This window comes from Saimiri boliviensis, chromosome 1, assembly GCF_048565385.1.
Source record: "Saimiri boliviensis isolate mSaiBol1 chromosome 1, mSaiBol1.pri, whole genome shotgun sequence".
Lineage (NCBI taxonomy): Eukaryota > Metazoa > Chordata > Mammalia > Primates > Cebidae > Saimiri > Saimiri boliviensis.
The window spans coordinates 64,268,195-64,290,278 of NC_133449.1; the positions used below are offsets into that span (position 1 = coordinate 64,268,195).

General features: G+C 39.7%; 1 protein-coding gene across 2 annotated transcripts; it reads left to right on the top strand.

Annotated features, from left to right (window-relative positions):
- Positions 1 to 318: 318 nt before the first annotated feature.
- DUSP11 (dual specificity phosphatase 11) lies at positions 319 to 18,833 on the top strand. 2 transcript variants are annotated; one of them, XM_003922601.4, is made up of 9 exons: positions 319 to 560; positions 3,349 to 3,424; positions 5,935 to 6,066; positions 8,392 to 8,515; positions 12,128 to 12,188; positions 13,896 to 13,942; positions 14,200 to 14,275; positions 14,803 to 14,985; positions 18,132 to 18,833. In XM_003922601.4, exons 1-9 carry the CDS (start codon positions 319 to 321, stop codon positions 18,328 to 18,330), a joined length of 1,140 nt encoding a protein of 379 aa, XP_003922650.4. In that variant the 3' UTR covers positions 18,331 to 18,833. The 2 variants fall into 2 exon arrangements, with proteins under 2 accessions (XP_003922650.4, XP_074254404.1); XM_074398303.1 differs by lacking the exon at positions 319 to 560 and adding an exon at positions 694 to 779.
- The last annotated feature ends 3,251 nt before the right edge of the window (positions 18,834 to 22,084 follow it).

The following is a 22,084-nucleotide window of genomic DNA, read 5'->3' on the forward strand; positions in this document are numbered from 1 at the left end:
AAAATAGAGGACATACATATGAGTGAAAGTAAATATTTATACACAATATGCAAAATGTGAGTGTAAGCACTTGTAAATATCTAGACGAACACAAGGAATGGGGGTGCGGGGTGGGTACTCGGGGGAGGTACGGGGCGGGGACAGAGGGACTTCCCTGTGCCACACTGTTAACACGGTTTGAATTCTGAAGAGTGCATACAGGTCCTGATTGACCTGTGCTACCCTTCCTCTGGCTAAAGAGGGCGCTGTAGCCACCAAAGTCTTGTTTACAAATCAAGCGTCTCAGTAAGCCTGCGTGGTTACGCCCTCACGACCGACATGCGCAATAGCGAGACGCCGGAGCGCTGCGTGGGTTTCTTCCGAGTCTCTTCCGGTCTAGGATCTTATCCTGGGACTGAGGGTGCCGGCGTGGCGCTTTTGGCCGGCTTGGCGTTCTGTGGGCGGCTTCTTGGGACCCACATGAGCCAATGGCATCATCCCCGCAGTGGCTGGGGTCGGGGACGCGACTTTCCGGGACGCTCCTCGTCCAAGAAGAAGGGCGGAAACCACATCCCCGAAAGGTAGTACGTCTTGGGCCCTTGGCATGGCCTTTCCAGCTCTTGGCTTCTGGGCGTGGGCTTCATCTTTTGTGGTCTCTGCGTCTCACTTTTGCTGTCGCAAGCTTGGCTTGTCCGCCCCTTGCTTTGAGGCTTTGACTCTCTTCGCCACCCGCTGTAGCTGAAAGGGGCAATGCCTGTGATGCCCTGTGATTTCGCCTTAGTTCTGGCCAGTGCGCTTAGGTAAAGTACAGAAGGTTTGTTTTAAGGCGGGACTGTTACTTTTGGGGACACTCCTTAATTCCCAAAATAGAACCTCCTCAATTCCTTGTTACTTGGCACGGAAAGTGTAATAATTTGAGTTAAGAACTCAGCAGTAGAAGCTCCCTGTGATCTTAAATGGGAAGTTGGTTTGTATTTTCAGAAATCAGAAAAAGCATACATTGTTAGGTCCTAAGAGGCCTCATTGGAGAGATGTTCCTTTATACTTACAAATGATTAATTTTGAGACTTTGCACGTATGTGCAGTGAACTGTTTTTACTCCTTGAGACCATCCTCCACCATCTCATACCTCAATAAATCCTCTTGATATTATGTTCTGTCTTTTGACTGTCACCTTCTGTCAGCCCCCTAATACAGGTCTTGCCTGACCTGTTACAGTTGGCTTCTGATTACTGGATCTCCTCTTTGTTTCCATCCAATCGTTCTAAATTTTTTTTCTTTTTCTTTTTCTTTCTTTCTTTTCATTTTTTTTTTTTTTTTTTTTTTTTTTGAGACGGAGTTTTGCTCTTATATCTCAGGCTGGAGTGCAATGGCCCGATAGCGGCTCACCGAAACCTCTGCCTTCCGGTTCAATCAATTCTCCTGCTTCAGCCTCCGAAGTTGATGGGATTGCAGGCACCTGCCACCACTCCCGGTTAATTTTTTTGTATTTTTAGTAGAGACAGGGTTTCATTGCATCACTCAGTCTGGTCTTGAACTCCTGACCTCAGGTGATCCACCCGCCTTGGCCTCCCAAAGTGCTGGGATTACAGTTGTGAGCTGCTGTGGCCAGCCCAATCTGTTCTTGATGACAACAACAACAACAAAAAACTTTTTTTTTTTTTTTTTTTTTTTTTTTTTGAGATAGGGTCTTGCTGTGTCACCCAAGCCAGAGTGCAGTGGCACAATCATAGCTCATTGCAACTCAGCCTCCCAGGCTCATTCACTTCTCCCACTTCAGCCTCCCCAGTAGCTGAGACTCCAGGCATGCACCACCATGTCCAGCTAATTTTTGTATTTTGTATTTTTATTTTTAGTAGAGATGGGGTTTTGCCATGTTGCCTAGGATTTTCTTGAGCTCCTGGTCTCAAGCAATTCACCTGCCTTGACCTCCCAAAATTCTGGGACTACAGGCATGAGCCATTGCAGCTGGCCAAGAAATCTTTTTAATAGGTAATTAGTAAAAATTGAAATCGAATTGGAGTTGGAATATTGCTCATGAGCATTGCTCTTAACATTGTTTTAAGAGTAAAAAAGGGCTGGACGCGGTGGCTCCCACCTGTAATCCCCACACTTTGGGAGGCTGAAGTGGGCTTGATCACTAGAGATCAGAAGTTCGAGACCAGCTTGGCCAACATGGAGAAACCCTGCCTCTACTAAAAATAGAAAAATTAGCTGGGCGTGGGGGCAGGTGCCTGTAATCCCAGCTATTCAGGAGATTGAGGCACGAGAATGGCTTAAACTGGAAGGTGGAGGTTCCAGTGGGCTGAGATTGTGCCATAGCATTACAGCCTGGGCGACAGAGTGAGACTCTGTCTCAAATAAATTAAAAATATTTTGTTTAAAGAGTAAAAATGAACTCCTTTTCGTCTATAGTATGAGGCTACGCGTAATCTGGGATCCTCTCTCCTTCTCCAGCCCCATCTCTTGCCACTCTTGCTTGCCCTCACTTTCTGTGCTTCATATATGCTGAATTAATGCTAGTTAATTCTTTTTTTTTTCCTTTTTTTTTTTTTTTCTTGAGACGGAGTTCTGTTCTCGTTGCCCAGGCTGGAGTGCAGTAGTGCGATCTCAGCTTACTGCAACCTCCATCTCCCGGGTTCAAGCAGTTTCTCCTGCCTCAGCCTCCTGAGTAGCTAGGATAAGACGCATGAACCACCTTCTTTTTTTTTTTTTTTTTTTTTTTGTATTTTTAGTAGAGACGGGGTTTCTCCATATTGGTCAGGCTGGCCTTGAACTTCCGACCTCAGGTGATCCCCCCCACCTTGGCCTTCCAAAGTGCTGGGATTACAAGAGTGAGCCACTGTGCCTTGCCATTAATTCTAACTTAGGCTATTCACTGTAATTCTTAGCATTATTAAGTGAAGTTCACAGTCCCTCTTCTAGCAGGTTTTCTCTTAAAATATGAACTTGGAAGTTCCCTAGTAATTGAACTTGATGGCGTCAGTCATATGAAAACTAAAACCACGAAGTGAAATAATTGAATTATTTCAGTGAATATATTTATATTAATGGCACTTTAGTATCTGGTACTCAGCGAAGTTTTGTCAGGAATACAGAAGTTCTGGGTATCTCTTTTTTATATAGGCCTTATTTGATGAAAACTTTGTGCTGTTTTGTTGCCGTGTTTCCGTTTTCATGATGGGAAACAGGAGAGAAAGACTATAGGTCGTTACTTGGTGGGGTTGAGTAAGGGGAATGGCGAAATGCAAAGCAGAGAGAAGAGAGGACATGTTATGTGGGCTGTGATTCCCATTTTCAAGAAGTCTTATTCTGTGCAATAAGACGAAGCTAACATACAATTTGGCTAACAAAAAATGTATCTAATAGGTGGAAAGACTATCTCCCAATTGGCCAGCGGATGCCTGGGACTCGTTTCATAGCTTTCAAAGTTCCTTTGCAAAAGGTAAGTGAAGTTAATTCAGTATTCTTTCAGACATTTAAATTCACCATGCAGAACACTGTTCTCAGCTCAATCACATTCTATTTGCTTTTTTTTAGCAAATACTTTGTAATGACCCCTTTACTATCCTGAGATGAAGTTCATAGATACATACAACCTGCTTTAATATTTTAAAGAAAAATGCCAATTCACACCCTAACTATAATATAAAGAATAAAATAAAATTAATTTATAATAAACTGTTTATTTTTGTATATAGATGCTTGGACATAACTGCATTAAAAGACAGAGTAATAGTTGCCTGTGCCTTGAATTCAATAACTACAAATGTAGACTGATCTCGGTGGCTGATACTGCCTTATTGGTAGGATTTTCTATAATAGATTTCCAAACAAAAACAAAGTGTAGTCTTCATTTGGTTGATAAAGTAATTGCTGTCTTGGAAAATTCAATATATATTAAAATTGTACAAAAATAATTTGTGATTATTTGTGAAATGGAGTGGGGTTCTAAGGCCAAGCTAAATATGAACAACTTTTTATGTATATTGTTGAATAGGGCATTCAAAAGCCATTCAGGATGTGGGACACATTTGTAGGACTGTTCTGAATTTGGCAAGCTGTCTAGAATTTGTAACCCTTACCCACTTAATGTCAGTGGGCCTCTTTTCCTCCCATGGACGCAATGAAAAATGTGCCCTGGATCATCAAGGTGAGGGTTTCCGTGTGGAAAATCTCAAGATTGTGGGGTTTTTTTTGGAACTAGGAAAAGAATAGGAGGGGACAGCTTTTGACAGCCATAAAAAAGATGAGAAGATGAAGACAAATATTGTTTTCTAGATTCTGTGTCTTACTTCCCCAGCATAGCTCAGCTTAGTATCAAGAGAAGCCCACTTGAAATGTTTTGGGAATTTACTTAATTTGTGACTCATAGATCAGATTTCCTTTTTCAGCTGCTATGTCAGCTTCTCTGCACGTCTGGGCTTAAAAGTGAGTCATTTCAGGCCAGGCTCGGTGGATCATGTTTGTAATCCCAGTACTTTGAGAGGCCAAGGTGGGTGGATCTCTTGAGTCCGGTAGTTTTAGACCAGCCTGGGCAACATTGTGAAATCCTGACTCTACAAAAAAAATTAACCAGGCATGGTGGTGCGTGCTTGTGGTCTCTGCTGCTCGAGAGGCTGAGGTGGGAGGATCGATTGAGCCCAGGAGGTCAAGGCTGCAGTGAGTCACTATCATGCCCCTATACTCCAGCCTGGGCCACAAAGTGAGACCCTGTCTCTAAAAAAAAAAAAAAAAAAAAAAAAAAAAGAAAAAGGAGTTGTTGGAGGTACAGGGAATTTTTAGGGAAGTGAAACTATTCTCTATGATATTATAAGGGTAGATACATGTCGTTATATATTGATCAAAACTCGTAAAAGGATTTCACATATCATAACATATTTCACAACAATCCTGTGCTGATGAAGTAGCAGTAGTACTGCTATCTCTTCTTGAGTGCTTATTCTGCACTAGCTCAGAGGATAGATGGTTACAACTAATAAATAATTTTATAGATAATGAAACAGGCTCAGAAAAGGAAGAATCAAAACTTCAACTTCTTTCTCTCTCATTGTTTTATGGCAAAATATGTGTAACATAATATGTACATGTAATGCACAACACAGAATGACTCATGCATACCTACACTCTAGACTTTGGTCATAATGATGTGTCAAAATGGGTTCTTCAGTTGTAACAAATGGACCACACTGGTATGGAATGTGGATAGTGGGGAAGTCTGGGTGGGGTGGGAGAGGGAAAGTACATGTGAGAAGTGTCTGTGCTTTTGGCTCAGTTTTGCTGTGAACCTTAAAATGCTCTGAAAACTAGTATATTTTTTAAAAAGTACGCTGCTGGCACCTGAATAGCCAGACAGATTGATGGAACAGAGCACAAAGTTAAAAAATTAAGCCACATACATAAAAGAATATTAAAAAATGAAGGCCATCCTTCATATATGTAGACATGTAAGAAATATTTGTGAGGCTGAGACAGGAGGATTGCTTGAGCTCAGGAGTTTGATATCAGCCTGGGCAACATGGCAAGAGCCTATCTCTTTAAAAAAAAAAATGTAATCTGGACGTGGTGATTTATACCTGTAGTCTCACCTAATTGGGAGGCTGAGATGGAGGATTGCCTGAGTCTGGGAGGTGGAGGCTACAGTGAGCCATGTTTCTGCCACTGCACTCCAGCCTGGATGACAGAGCTACAGTGGTGAATAAAATCTTGTTGGAGTTTACAGTCTTATTAAAAGACCAACATGAAACGAATACAGAAATAAATATTCGAAGTGGGCTTATTTTTTTCTTTCTGATCACTCTGGCAGAAAAGATTGTTATAATATACCTTCTGCATTCCAAGAGAGTGGAAACTTTCCTTTGAATCTCATTGTAAGCATCACAGGACTTGAATAAATGCATAATGTAAAATAGGATTTTAAGCACATATTTGCTCTGATTTCATTCTCTCTGACAGAGTTTTGAAAAGAAACTTGATCCAGAAGAATGTTTTTCCCCTTTGGATCTTTTTAACAAAGTACGAGAACAAAATGAAGAACTTGGACTGATTATTGATTTAACATGTACTCAACGCTATTATAAACCAGAGGCAAGTGGAACCCTCAATAGAAAAGTTCTTTATTCTGATACTAAAATAATTTATAGTGATTCAGTAATAATTCAGTAATCATCTTGTGCTAATGTGGAGCCTGGCCTTCTTTGATGGGTATTAAGGTTAAAAAAGAACCAAGTGCTTTCCTTAATTATGTTTTTAATTGCTATCTCAAATGAAATTGAAGAAATGAACTAAAATATTTGGCAGTAGGCTGTGTGCGTGCCTAAGAAATTCTATAAGCTTCCATAATCTATATTTTGAAAATGAAGTAAACTTAACTAATACTAGCAGTGGCCTGAAAGAAAGAAAGGAATATCCAATATGTCTTAGCACTTATTTTAAGCAGTTGCCTGAGTATGCATAAGCATCATGGTAAAAGACAATTCTCTAAGTGTATGATTTCTTTTCCCAGTGTCTATTGATACAATACAGAGATTCAAATATTGTTTTGGCCCCATTTAGCATCTCAGTGTGAAAGAGTGATCCTTTTTCTGACCAGTTCCATGGCTTTTGGAAACAATAATATCTAATGTTAGTTAATATTTGTACAGCAGTCTGCCACCTAAAAAATACTTTCAGGTGGGTGTGGTGGCCTCTGCCTGTAATCCCAGAACTTTGGAAGGTTGAGGCGGATGGATCATCTGAGGTCAGGAGTTTGAGTCCAGCCTTGCCAGCATGGTGAAATCCCGTCTCTATTAAAAATACAAAAACATTAGCCGGGTGTGGTGGCACACACTTGTAATCCCATCTACTAGGGAGGCTGAGGCAGGAGAATTGCTTGTACCCGGGAAGCTGAGGTTTCAGTGAGCCAAGATCATGCCACTGCACAACAGCCTGGGCGTCAGAGCAAGACTTCAACAAAAAAAAAGGTACTGTTGAGTGCTTTTTTTGTGCTCAGAGGAGAAATGGTTACAATTAATGTATAATTTTACAGAAGATAAAACAGGCTCCAAAAAGGATAACCTAAAACTTAAATTTAGTTCTTTCTCCTTTTTTTAAATTGAAGCACAAATTGAGGCCCTATCTTTGGAGGTTGGAGCTTCTTAGATTGTCTTCTGAGTCCTTTTGATACAATCCTAGTAACCTTTGATCACACGTTTTTTGCTATTTATATGAAAAAATATTCCAGGCTTATCTCGTACATTTCCTGCCCCACTCTGAACTCAGCCATTTTCCCAAGGAGCTTTTGATTCCTTTTGGTGGGAATGATATTTAGAGATTATAGTCTGAGTGCGTGAGTGTTCAGTGCCTCTAGGCTCATTGTTTCTAGTCTTTCTCTATGGACAGTGCTAGGAAATATGTTTGTTTGTAATGTAAGATACATCCTGAGTTCATGCTGATACCCTCCATTTAAACTCAGAACTTCAGTTCTAAAGAACTGAAAGCAGGGATTTAAAGGAATACTTGTACACCAGTATTCACAGCAGCATTTGTCAAATGGTCAAAAGGTGGAAGCAAGCCAAGTGTCCGTCAATATGGGATGGATACACAAAACATAGCATATGCAAACAATGGAATATTATTCAGCTAAAAGAGGAATGAATTTAATACATGCTACAATATGGATGAGCCTTAAAAATCATGCTTAGTGAAATAAACCAGACACAGAAGGACACATAGGTAATTCCACTTGTATGAAGTACCTAGAATAGACAAATTCACAGAGGCAGAAGACAGACTAAAGGATCTAGCTGGCGGGGAAAAGTCAGAATTAATGGTGTAATGGTTAAGAGTCTGTCAGGGGTGATGAAAAACTTTTTGAGTATAGACAATGATGATAGTTACACAATACTACGAATGTAATGCCACTGAATGATACACTTACAAATGGATAAAATGATTCTCAGATACCCTCTTCTGGCTTTTATCTGAATCTACTTTTCTTCCAAGCTAAGAATATCAGTTCTCAACAGTGCCTGGAATTCCCTCCATCTCACAATTCAAATCCAAGTTCTTCTGACTCTATTCTACTCTTCTACTTAAATCGTACCTGCTTTATGCAGGCACTGGCCCTTGAACTGTAAAATATTAAATGGAACTGTTTATATAATCTTTAGTTAAATACACATTCATTCACATGGAATTTGCTTTCAGTTTTGGACATCTATTGACTATGGCATAGTTTTATTGAAAATAAGTGATACTTCCTGGTTGAAGCAATGGTAGAAAGAATGGCTCTTTTATCAGAATTGCATATTCTGATATTGGCATATTAAGTTTATCATAATCTTTTGTCTTATATTCTGGGTCCCCCAATTACTCTTTAATTCTTTCTCTGCAAATGAAATAATACACATCTTGTATGGTTTTGCTTTACAGGATTTGCCAGAAACTATTCCTTACTTAAAAATTTTTACAGTTGGGCATCAAGTGCCTGATGATGAGACTATTTTTAAATTCAAACATGCTGTTAATGCATTTTTGAAAGAAAATAAAGATAACGGTGAGTTTTTGTTGTTCTTATCTGAACTTTGGTGTGCTATGAATGGAGTTGGGAAATTTTTGGTATTTTTTGTAGTTGTAACCTTAGACCTGTTGTATTTAATAATGCTAAGATGATGAAAATGTCAGATGGTGCTAACAGGGCAAGATGATTAGGAATGGGACAGACCCCTAGAAGCAAAACAAGAAGGAGTCCACCTGTGGAATTGCCCCTTTGTCATATGTATTCAAGATATTTCTGCTGTTTTTCCACTTCTAGTACAGATGAGGAAGGATACCACCACCTCTTATTCTTCATGAGGGAGAACGTAAGCCAAAGGCTGGTGCTTTCTTGTTTCTGCTTTCACTCTGTTGAAAATAGAACCTAATAGCCTCTTTATCTTAAGGATTCAGTTGCCTTTTTCTGACATCTGTCTGCCAGAAAGAACGTGATACTTACCGTATTTTAAGACTGAAGAAACTTTTGTCTTCGGAAAGCCACTGACATCCACAGAACAAAGCCTTCATTTTGCATTTTTTCAAATTTCGCTTGAGGAGTGTATACTCTATTACATAAATCTGACAGCAAATACTCCTATTTTAAAAATGTGATAGAGTAGTGGAGACAGAATAGAGACAGAGGTGGGAAGATAGGGCATGGAAGGTGAGAGGTAGAGACTGGGTCAGTGGGTTTGAAGATAAAATTTCTCATTATAACCCAGTCAGTCACTTAATGTAGACACTAGCTTTTGATTATGTTAATGGATCTTCCTTGTTCACAGATATTCCCCTGTACTTTAACTTTAAAACTAGAGAGGTATGGCTTTCTCATTTGTATAAGTTGTTGTCACAGAAATACCACCTTTTTAGATATGAGGGTACAGCTGATGGCCTGTTCACGGCTTCCAGGCTCTTGTGTGAAACTTTTATATAGCGCCTCATCTGTTCTGTGAGAGCTAGGAGGTCCTTATGAATACATGAGAACACATTTTTAAATCTTAGTTGTTCACATGTTACACTGATTGTAGTCAGATGGAGAGACTGAACTCCATGTTGGTCTTCTGCCTGAATTGTGCTGGCTGGCTGTGTCTTGCAGTACCTACTTCCATAGCAGGCTTGGGACCTTGTTTGTAATCAGTTTTGGCTACCTCTGCTATAATCCCTTCCCACAGATACCAGGCTCACTGATAAAAAGAGGACACTACACCCTCCACCCTCTTCTAGAACTGGTAGAGACTCAAAATAAATTGATGCAGTAAACACGGAGATCCTTCTAGATTCGTTGCTAGAGCATGAGGACACAGAGGTGTCAGCAGTCTTTGTTTTTTATTATAGCAGCTCACAGTTATCTAGGAAAATAAACATGTAGTGCATATGGTTTAAGATGTGGGTTATAGACAAAAAGACAGTTCATTATAATAAAAGAATAAATTAAGTACAGTGAGAATATAGAGGAGAGATTGATGACAGCCTCACTGGAGAAAACATTCGAGCTGCGGAGAAGAGAATTTTGCCAGAATGAGAAAAGGACAGCCCAGTTTTGGGGATTAGGTACGAAAGGCACCAGGCTTAAAGCCATGGAGAGGCAGCCTCATGTGTGACTAGAAGATAGTGTGAAAAGGCATGGAGTTCATTTGTTCATTTTCAACAAATAATTATATGACCTAAGTTGAAGACACTTTTCTAAAAAGTGGGAATGGAACAAAGTCCTTGCCCTGATATACTTTACATTCTAGTGGGGGAGAGAAATAAGCAAATAGATACATGGAATGTATATGGTGATAAGTGCTTTAGAGAATAACAAAACAGGATAAAGGGGTGAGGGAAGAAGTGAGTTGATCAGGAAGGTCTCTTTATGAAGATGTCATTTGAGCAGAACCTTAAAGGAAGTAATGAACCAAGGCATTGGGTGTCTGGAGAGGAGTGTTCCAAGGCAGAGGGAACAGCAGTGCAAAGTCCCTGAGGCATGACTGTGCTAGGCATGTCTGAGGAGTGGTAAACAGGCCAGTCTGGCTGGAGTGGCGGTAATGAGGGTCATAGCGCAAGTAATGAGATCCAAGAGTTTGGGGGTGGGCAGAAGGGAGGTGGATCACACAGGCCCTCGTAAATCATACTTAGGATCATTGTGGAATTGGATCAGTTGGAAAGACAGAATGATATCAATTGATAAAGGATTCCTTTTTTTTTTTTTTTTGAGACAGTGTTTCACTCTTGTTACCCAGGCTGGAGTGCAATGGCGCGATCTCGGCTCACCGCAACCTCCGCCTCCTGGGTTCAGGCAATTCTCCTGTCTCAGCCTCCTGAGTAGCTGGGATTACAGGCACGCACCACCATGCCCAGCTAATTTTTTTGTATTTTTAGTAGAGACGGGGTTTCACCATGTTGACCAGGATGGTCTCGATCTCTTGACCTCGTGATCCACCCACCTCGGCCTCCCAAAGTGCTGGGATTACAGGCTTGAGCCACCACGCCCGGCCAGTTGATAAAGGATTCTAAATGCCATGCTAAGTTTGGGCTTCATGCTATACTAAATTAAGATTTTTTTAAGCAAAAACAACCCAGGCTTATGTTTTAGAAAGAAAACATCAGCTATATGGAGGATCAATTGAGATAGAAGTAAGGAGATTAATTTGTGGTAGTAATCCAGGCAGGCAATAATGAGTGCCGCCTTTTTTCTTTTTTCTTTCTTTTTTTTTTTTTTTTTTTGAGGCATAGTCTCCCTCTGTCACCCAGGCTGGAGTGTAGTGGTGTGATCTCAGCTCACTACAACCTCTGCCTCTCAGATTCAAGCGATTCTCCTGCCTCAGCCTCCTGAATAGCTGGGATTACAGCCACCTGCCACAGCATCCAGCTAACTTTTTATACTTATAGTAGAGACAGGGTTTCACCATGTTGACCAGGCTTGAAAAGCATGAGCCACCACACTTGGGCAATGACTGCCTTCTTTACCTGATGCTACATAAGTCACAGACACAGATTTTGCAAGGATAAACAACACGTTTTTTTAATTTAATTCCTTATATAATTTTTTTAAAGGATGGACTAAGAAATACTGTGGTGTAATGGGAAAACTCTTAGGCTTTATTTTAGTCTTGTACTGTTTGCCTTGCCTTTTTATTCTATAGTGTGAATAGTGCTATTTACCTGAGTCCTTCACAGGGTATGTAGACCTGTGGCATGTGTGGAGCACCAAAAGAGAGGAGGAGTGGAAGGTCTTTGGGAACTCGAGCACTATGGAAACTGTCCTTATTATTCAGTATCAAAAGTGAAGGCATTTCATTTGTTTCATTCAGAAACAAATTTCATTCTTCTCATAGCCTGTTGTTGCTTTCACTCCCTTTTTGTGTAATTAAATCCATTACTGATGGGCATTCTTTATTTTAAGAAAGATGGTTTGTCTCATTGCACTTTTGACTGTTAGTGTCTTACCAGGCCTGTAGTTTACATCATTGAGTCTAACTGGGACTATGCAAACTTTCCCCAAAGCAGTGAATTTTGGCATTCTGTTAGAGGATTCTTTATAGTATGTTCATAAAAAGAAGAATTCTTCAGAGTTACTCATTTTCAGGGCAGTGTAATGTTACACACTTCTGTGTCTGCTTCAGTTACTTAACCTTGGATTTTCTTTTTATAGACAAACTTATAGGTGTCCACTGTACCCATGGGTTAAACAGGACTGGCTACCTCATTTGCAGGTAAGTTGCTGACCCCAGAGGGAGACCATTTTAAAGTTGTTATTGTCTGTTTACAATGTAAACTTGTTGTAAAAAAATGCAACCAATACAGAAATACGTGAAGTAGAAGGCAGTCTTGATCCCACCCAGTGATTACCACCATTAATAATTTAGTACACATCTTTTCAGACTCTAAAAATGCAGATACAAACATACGTGTGATTGAATGGTGTAATAGTTAGACATTGTTTTTAAATTTAATATGTAATAGACCTCTTTCTTTGAAAGTACTTGGACGACTCATTCTTTTTAAGGGCTGCATTCCTTTGCATACCAGTGAACACACAGGTCAGAAATTTGGTATTATAAAACATTGAAGTAGTGAACATTTCCATATAAACATTTTTTAATACATATGCCGTAGCCCTAGAGGTAATTTCACTCAAAATCGAATTTCTGAATCAAATCATGTGTCTTTATACTTTTCACGGATGTTGCCACACTGTACTGATTTATGTTTGTTCATTCAGAAAATATCTCTTGAGCATCTGTTATGTGTAGGCACTGTGCTGGGTGCTTTCAAAGACTTCAGCTTCCCTGTGCCTCCTAACAGTCTAGGGAGGGAGTAGATATTAAAGAATCACACAAATGCCTATAGAATTACAACTGCGACAAGTGCTGAGAAGGAGAGGGACATGGTACAATGAGAGCATAGAACAGGGAGGATTTGACTTCAGCAAGAGGACTAGAGGTTTCTGTGAGGAGGTCTGAGCAACTATCTGAAGTATGAGTAGGTGTCAACCAGATAGGGCTGTTGTGGATAGAATTGTGAAAATTAAGGATCAGCAAAGCCCATGTAACAGGAAAATGTATACTGTGTTGGAGGAACTGGCCAGGGAGACTGGGCCATGGGGGAAGTATGGCATTAACATGTAGCTGGAAGTAGGGGTAGGAGCTAAAACCATGCAGAGCTATGTGTACGGTTTTAGTCACTACCTTAAGAACAATAGAAAACTGTTGAATTTTTTTTTGTTGGGGATGAGTGTGGGAAACAATCAAATTTATATTTTCAACCTGTCATTTTGCTGCTGAGTGGAGAATACACCGCAGAGGGAAGGAGGTGGACGCAAGGATACACGTTAGGAGGTGTTTGTAGGAATTAAGGCATAGTGGTGGAGTGGACCAGGGCATGGTGGTCATTTTGGTGGAAAGATACATATTCTGGAGACATTTAGGTAATGTTGTTGTCAGGAAATGGTGGTGGATTGAAAATGAGAGTATGGAAGAAATGGCTGACAGTGATGGTGACTCCCAAGTTTCTGACCCATTTTGTTGGTTATACAGTAGTTGAGATATAATGTTGATATTTTTCCCAATTTTTCTTTTGTTTGTTCTTGGTTTCTGATTAATACTCTGTCATATTAAGGAAGTCTATTTTTAGTATATAAAGCATTTTGATATAAAATGATTCTGTATTTTCTTTCATTAGTTTAATTATAGTAATGTAAATATGTAAATCTGAAGTTGAGTCATCCTTGCATTCTTGAAAAACGTCTTTTTGTGGTCATGGTTTGTCATCCTTTAATAATTGCTGGATTTGATGTGCTGATATTTTCTTAGGATTTCTATATCTATGTCTGTAAGTTCAAATAGGACCTTTTTTGAAAAATCTTGATTTTTTTTTTCTTTTCGTATATATAAATGACCCAAATTATGTTGTTTTGTTAGATATTTGATTGATGTAGAAGGCATGAGGCCAGATGATGCAATTGAATGTAAGTATGAGGGTTGTCACTATTTTTCCCTTTTTGTATAAGTTAAAGGTGGAAACGTAGAAGAATTTCTCGTATTTTGGTAACAAAGTTTGTAATTCATTTGTTCCAAAATAAGATAGTTTTGCCAAAAAGTCTGTAGAGGTCTGTGGAAGTAGTGAGATATCACAGCCTGAATAGTGCATTTCAGCCTAATTTACTTTTTCTGGGAGAGATTTGCTTTTCGTGCAGTTATTTCTAACAGTTTATCCACTCCTCAGTATTCAATAGGTGCCGGGGACATTGCTTAGAAAGAAAAAACTACATTGACGACCTTCAGAATGGTCCTATCAGAAAGTAAGTCTATTTGTTTGTTTATTCATTTATGATGGTATTTTGCTCTGTTGCCCATGCTGGAGTGCAATGGCACAATCTTGGCTCACTGCAACCTCCACCTCTTGAGTCCACAGTTCTCCTGCCTCACCCTCCCAAAGAGTTGGGATTACAAGCGTGCCATGCACAGCTAATTTTAATTTTTTTTTTAGTAGGGACAGGGTTTCACCTTGTTGGCCAGGCTGGTCTGGAACTCCTGACCTTGTGATCTGCTTGCCTAGGTCTCCCAACGTGTTAAGATGTCAGGCGTGAGCTACAGCGCCCATAATTCTTGTGTTTTATATGTGAGATTTGTATGGCAGGGAGATCTCTTTTTATATAATTTAAGTTTCATATATCTATTCTTCTGGTAGCTTATTTGTTTGGGAAGATGTAAACAAATGGGAATGGGAGAAGGAAGAAATTGTTATTTTCATAGGCCAAAGTATAGTCACTAAATTGACTACTAAATTTGGAAACCAGTAATATTGTGTGGAAATACTCTCTTTAAGGAATTGGAATTCCAGTGTACCCAGGTCAAGTGGTTTTGAAGACTCAGCACATTTCATGCAACCAGCCCACACCATGAATAAGCCTGTTAAACAAAGACCTAGGTGTAATCTACATGGGATCCAGGTTCACTCAACTCCTCGGCATTTCCACACCCAGACCCCAAATTTGCAACAATCGGTCAGGTACCTTTCTCTGCTTTCCTTTTTCTAATGAGGTAGAAATTAATACTGTAATTAATGAAAACATATAATGATACTGATGAGGAATTCTTGCTGATCAGTTTGAACCAGGAGATATTATTCTGCTCTTTATTTTGCATTTAGCACTGGAAAAATCAGTTATAGGACAGGAATATGTGACTTTTCAGAGGCAAATGGGAAAGGGCCTTAGAAATTTTCATTGATACTGAACTTAAGCCAAGAGTTTTATGTGGCTATCAAAAAGGGTCTTATGTTCGTAGGCTACATTAATGCGGTATAGTTTTTAGAATAAGGAAGGTTGTTAGAGTTAATACAAATTAAAAGAAAAATATTAAAATCCAAATAGAAAAATTGCGAAGTATCTGAACTGATAAAGACAAAAGTATTTTCACTTAGAAAATGGGGGAAGCATCAGTATGATTAAAGTGGTAATTTAGTATGAGTTCTCCAGAATGGTAGAACCAGTAGGATGGATGGATGGATGGATGGATGGATGGATGGATGGATGGATGGATGAATGAATGAATGGGTGGGTGGCAGGGCTTTTTTATTAGGGGAATTAGCTTATGTGCTTAGGAAGGCCGAGAAGTTTCATAGTAGGCTGTCTGCAAGCTGGAGAACCAGGGAAGCTGGTGGAGTAACTCTCAATCCAAGGCTGAAGGCCTGGAAATCTGGTAAGGGTTGGAGAACACTGGTGGTGCAAGTCCTCAAGTCCAAAGGCCAGGAAGCCTGGACTTCTGATGTCCAAGAGTAGGAGAAGGTAGGGTATTCCAGCTCTAGGAGAGAGCACAATTAGCCTTTCCTCTGCCTTTTGTTGTATCCAGGCCTCCGGCCTATTGGATGGTACCTACCCATGTTGAGAGTATATCCTCCCACTCAGTCCACCCACTCATACACCAGTGTTTCTTCTGGAAACACCCTGACAGACACTCCCAGAAACAGTACTTCACCAGCTATCTAGGTGTCTCTTAATCCTGTCAAGTTGATGCCTACAATTAATCATCACAAATAGCAAGATATTATTATTTGCCTCCTAATTTATCAACTGTGTGTTTTTTATTTTTTGGTTTTTTGTTTTTGGAGACGGAGTCTTGCTCTGTTGCCCAGGCTGGAGTGCAACAGAGTGGCACAATCTTGGCTCACTACAACTGCTACTTCCCAGGTTCAAGCAATTCTCCTGCCTCAGCCTTGAGTAGCTGGGATTTCAGGCACCTGCCACCATGCCCGGCTTATTTTTTTATTTTACTAGAGATGGGGGTTTCACCATGTTGGCTAGGCTGGTCTGGAACTCCTTACCTCAGGTGATCCGCCCACCTTTGCCTCCCAAAGTGCTGGGATTACAGGCATGAGCCACTGCCCCTGGCATGTTTAGCAAGTGTTTTTGATAAGCACTCCAGTGTAGAGGTTGTCAGGCTGGACCTGCTTTTGCATCTGGGCTCTGTTACCTGCTCTGTGATCTTGGGTGAGATACTTAGCCTGTCTGTATTTCCATTTTTCCATCAGTCAGATGGAGATTTTAGTAATATATACCCCATAGTGGTTATTGTTGACAGTTAACATGAATTTAAACAGTTGAGCATATTGTAAACAGTTTCAAAAATACATTGGCATATTTAGGCCATGCGTGTTAGCTCAGCACTTAGGGAGGCCAAGGTGGAAGGATTGCTTGAGCACAGGAGTTGAAGACCAGCTTGGGCAACATGTTGTAACCCTGTTTGTTTTCTTTTTTGAGTCAGATTTTCACTCTTGTTGCCCAGTCTGGAGTACAATGGCACAGTCTGGGCTCACTGCAACCTCCACCTCCCAGGTTCAAGTGATTCTCCTGCCTTAGCTTCCCGAGTAGCTGGGATTACAGGCATGCACCACCCAACACACCCAGCTAATTTTGTATTTTTAGTAGAGACGGGATTTCACCAGGTCAAACAGGCTGTTCTGAAACTCCTGACCTCAAGTGATCTGCCTCCCTCAGCCTCCCAAAGTGCTGGGATTATAGGTGTGAGCCACTAACCCTGGCCAAAGAATTGACATTTTTAAAAGGTGTAAACAAACATTTCAAAAACATTTTGATAGTGGCAGTGAAAATTGGTATAAGCCTTTTGAAGCACAATTTCAAGAGCCATAAAAATGTTTTACCTAATAATTTCATTTAGAGACTAAGGAAATACTTCAAAATGCAGAAAAGTTATATTTACTTAATCATTCAGCACATTTCTCAAACTCCCTACCATGTGTCAGACCCTGGGCTGGCTTAGGATCCGGTAGTATATGTTTTGCAGTGTTAATCCCAGCATCATTTGTGGTCATGGAAAAACTCATAGCTGCTGTATTTCCAACAGTGGAGAATGTAGCTAAACAATTACTACATCTATACTATAACATTTTATAAAGCCATTGAAAGTGGTAGCTCATTTATCATAAGTGAAAATAATAGGCTGTGATTCAACAGTGAGAAAAAGATGCTGGAGAAAAGAACAAAAGGAAATACTAATTGAATTATAGTAAGTGGGATTGAGGACTGCAGCAGGAGGTTATTGTTTCTGAGATTTCCAAATTTTCTTTTGTATAATTATATGAGATTTTCTGATACTGCTTTTAAAACAAGTAAATTTAAATCCTATTTTTTCAAATTTGTGGCATGTACCATGGTTAAAGTTTTTCTACACTTTAAGATTTATGTATATTTGTTTATTAAGTGGAAGTAGCTGTGTGTTCTCAGTACTAAATAGCTTATTGTGTCTTATGTCAACCTTACCAGACTTTGGGAGAGAAAATATTTAATTATAGTAGTATGGGCATGCATTCCACGCATTTATCTGTGTAGGGAAAGGTGGAAACGCTTCTGGGAATCCACTCTGTGCCAGGGCATTGTGGGTAATTGAAATTTATTTTCTTAATTGAGCTTCGTAACAGCTCATGAAGGTGGAAAGTGTTATTAGCCCCTTTTTATACAGAACTTAGGGAAATAAAAGTTAAGTAGTTTATCTGCTAAGGTGACACAGATAGTAAACAGTATATATTACTTTGTAAATTTATGAATTTAAAATATTTTATCAAAATATGATTTTAAAATAAATAAAATTATTTTATTATTCCTAGTGATGGCTTACTACTTTTTGTTTTGCTTTAAGAAAATTTTCACAGAATCCAGATCTTTACCAGAGAGGCCATATCCCTCCTCCTGGTCCCCCTGGAGAAGATTATTCACACAGGAGGTACACTTGGAATGTGAAGCCAAATGCCAGTCGAGCAGCCCAGGAAAGAAGAAGGTGGTATCCTGACAATTACTCCGGACTATCCTGTCCAGCGTATTGGGAATGGACCCAGTGATACAAACCTGTCCTGGAATTCCACCCGGAGACCAGAGCTGGCCTGAAGGTTACTGGTGGGACTTTTAATTAGATCAGGTCTAATGAGGTTTCTTTATTGTTCCCTTATGTGTTCAAGCTTAAGGAAAAATATTGCTGTTTACCTCTTCGCTGATAAATTTGCAGTAATTACAGCATTGCAGGAAAAAAAATCTGTTATTCCAGTCTTAAATTTTACAGCATTGCAGGAAAAAAATCTGTTATTCCAGTCTTAAATTTTTCTAAATGAAGAGAGTATTTTAGAACTGAAGCATTAAGAATTTCTCTTGCAAATTATTTTTAAAAAATTCTATCTCATTTTCCTATGTATTTCTTTCTGACTAGACTTGTGATATGTGTGTGTTTATGAACAGAAATTTTTATTGTTTTTGTTATGTTCTGTTGACCCAAAGGACATCTTTATTTTCTATAACTGTTCAAAATTTCTATTAAAATCTACCTGGGAGATAATTTCTTTAGAACCTAGTCATGATCTGTAATTGTTTTTTTGTTTAGTTTTGTTTTTGAGAGAGAGTCTTGTTCTGTCACCCAGGCTGGAGTGCAGTGGTGCTTATCTTAGCTCACTGCAACCTCCACCTTCCAGGTTCAAGCAATTCTTCTGCCTCAGCCTGCTGAGTAGCTGGGACTACAGGCTTGTGCTAATTTTTGTATTTTTAGTAGAGATGGTGTTTCATCATATTGGCTAGGCTGGTCTTGAACTCCTGACCTCATGATTCACCTGCCTTAGCCTCCCAAACTGGTGAGATTACAGGCGTGAGCTACCGTTCCTGGCCTTAATCATGGTATTTTTTTGTTATTAGATATTTCTTTCTTTGGCAGTCAGTTGTGGGATTTGACCAACTTTCTTTGAATTGCCAGATATGCTGTCTCACACAGGAGTAGATGAACTTTTATGAACTGTCAATTAAGCAAGAGAGACGGACCAATACACCAGATTGCTGATTTGTTAAATTATAGTGAGTAATTTACCTGGCAGGGTAATTGTCATCAGCTGGGTAGAGCTGTCCAGAAAACTTGAAAACTTTTGTAGATTATAAAGGTTACTTAATGAATGGAGTAGAATATGTCCATTTAAAGCCTGAGGATATCTGGCAAGACTACTGTGTTATTATTGCACCACTGTTGAATATAACCTCCTGGGATCTTTCTCCAGTTGCCTCTTACAGTGGAGTTGTGGTTTACCTCCTACCCCCTGCCCCAAGACAGGGTCTTGCTCTGTCACCCAGGCTGGAGTGCAATGTGCCATCTAAGCTCACTGCAAGTGGTGCCAGTGAAGCTCACTCTGCCTTCTGCCTCAAGCCATCCTCCCACCTCAGCCTCCCTAGTAGCTGGAACTACAGGTGTGGACTACCATGCCTGGCTAATTTTTTGTATAGACCAGGTTTTGCCATGTTGGCCTTAGCTCAAGCAAATCCACTCACCTCAGCCTCTCAGAGTGTTGGGATTACAGGCATGAGCCACTGTGCCTGGCCTATCTTCGCTTTTTCTAAGTTGTCTCTTGTGCTGCTATACCTGTGGAACACACAGATCAATTGGGAGGGTAATTATTTTTACTTAGAAAAGCTAGAAGCCTTTGCTGGTTCAAAGAAGTGTTTCATTATCATAACACATAGTAAGCCTTAGTAAATACTTGATGACTACCTGAGCAACTTGGCTTCATTTCATTTATTTTTTTCTTTATTTTTGTTTATTTATTTTTAAATTTTTGGAAGAGATAAGGTCTCACTTTGTTGCCCTGGCTGGTCTTGAACTCCTGACCTCAAGCGATCCTCCTGCCTTGGCCTCCCAAATGCTGGGAATATAGGTTTGAGCACCATGCCTGACCATTTAAAAAATGGATTCATTTTTTAAAATATCTGATTTTGAGGATTTGTGCCTCTCCTCCTACAAGGGATCACAACTCCTCACCAGCAAGGGAACAAGGCTGGATGGAGAATGAGTGTGATGAACTGACAAAAACAGGCTTCAGAAGGTGAGTAATAAGAAACTTCTCTGAGCAAAAAGAACATGTTCTGACTCAATGCAAAGAAACTAATAACCTTTAAAAAGATTTGACAAATGCTAACAAGAATAAACAACTTAGAGAGGAATATAAGTGAATTGATGGAGCTGAAAAACACAAGAACTTGACAAAGCATACACAAGTTTCAACAGCTGAACTGACCAAGCAGAAGAAAGGATATCAGAGGTCGAAGATCAACTCAATGAAATAAAATGGGAAGGCAAGATTAGAGAAAAAAGGGTAAAAAGGAATGAACAAAGTCTTCAAGAAATATGGGATTATGTGAAAAGACCTAATCTACATTTGATAGGTGTACCTGAAAGTGATGGAGAGAATGAATCCAAACTGGAAAATACTCTTCAAGATATTACCCAGGAAAACTTCCCCAACCTAGCAAGGCAGGCCAATATTCCAACACCACAAAGATATTCCTCAAGAAGGGCAACCCCAAGGCACATAGTCATCAGATTCACCAGGTTTGAAATGAAGGAGAAAATGCTGAGGGCAGCCAGAGAGAAAGGTCAGGTTACCCCCAAAGGGAAGCCCATCAGACTCAAAGCAGATCTCTCAGCAGAAACCCTAACAAGCCAGAAGAGAGTGGGGGCCAATATTCAACAGCCTTAAAGAAAAGAACTTTCAACCCAGAATATCATATCCAGCCAAACTAAGCTTCATAAGTAAAGGAGAAATAAAATCCTTTACAAACAAGCAATTACTCAGAGATATCATCACCACCAGGCCTGCTTTACAAGAGCTCCTGAAAGCAGCACTAAACACAGAAAGGAACCACCAGTACCAGCCACTCCAAAAACATACCAAATGGTAAAGAGCATCAACACAATGAAGAAACTGCATAAACGAATGGGCAAAACAGCCAGCTGGCATCAAAATGGCAGGATCAAATTCATATATAACAATATTAACCATAAATGTAAAGGGGCTAAACGCCCCAATCAAAAGACATAGACTGGCTAATTGGATAAAAAGCCAAAATCCATTGGTGTGCTGTATCCAGGCGACCCATCTCACATGCAAGGATACACAAAGTCTCAAAATAAAGGGATGGAAGAAGATTTACCAAGCAAGTGGAGCTGCAATTCTTGTCTCTGATAAAAGACATTAAACCAAAAAAGATCAAAAGAGACAAAGGAGGACATTACATAATGGTAAAAGGATCAATGCAACAAGAAGAGCTAACGATCCTAAATATAGACACACCCAATACAGGACCACCCAGATACATAAGGCAAAGAGACTTAAGACTCCCACACAATAATAGTGGGAGACTTTAACACCCATTGTCAATATTAGATCAACGAGACAGAAAATTAACAAGGATATCCAGGACTTGAACTCAGACCTCAACCAAGCAAACCTAATAGACATTTATAGAAGTCTCCACCTCAAATCCACAGAATATACATTCTTCTCAGCACCACATCACACCTCTAAAATTGACCACATGATTGGAAGTAAATCACTCTTAAGCAAATGCAAAAGAACGGGAATCATACAGTGTCTCAGACCACAGTGCAATTAAGTTAGAACTCAGAATTCAGAAACAAACTCAGAACTGCACAGCTTCATGGAAACTGAACAACTCATTCTTGAATGTTGACTGGATAAACAATGAAATGAAGGCAGAAATAAAGATGTTCTTTGAAACCAATGAGAGCAAAGACACAACATACCAGAATCTCTGGGGCACATTTAA

Excerpts from the sequence above, each read along its gene's own strand:
- DUSP11 (XM_003922601.4), top strand. The coding sequence starts at position 319 with ATGCGCAATAGCGAGACGCCGGAGCGCTGCGTGGGTTTCTTCCGAGTC. Across the intron at positions 12,189-13,895 it reads ACTGGCTACCTCATTTGCAG|ATATTTGATTGATGTAGAAG; the intron begins GTAAGTTGCTGA and ends TTGTTTTGTTAG. Across the intron at positions 13,943-14,199 it reads GCCAGATGATGCAATTGAAT|TATTCAATAGGTGCCGGGGA; the intron begins GTAAGTATGAGG and ends TCCACTCCTCAG.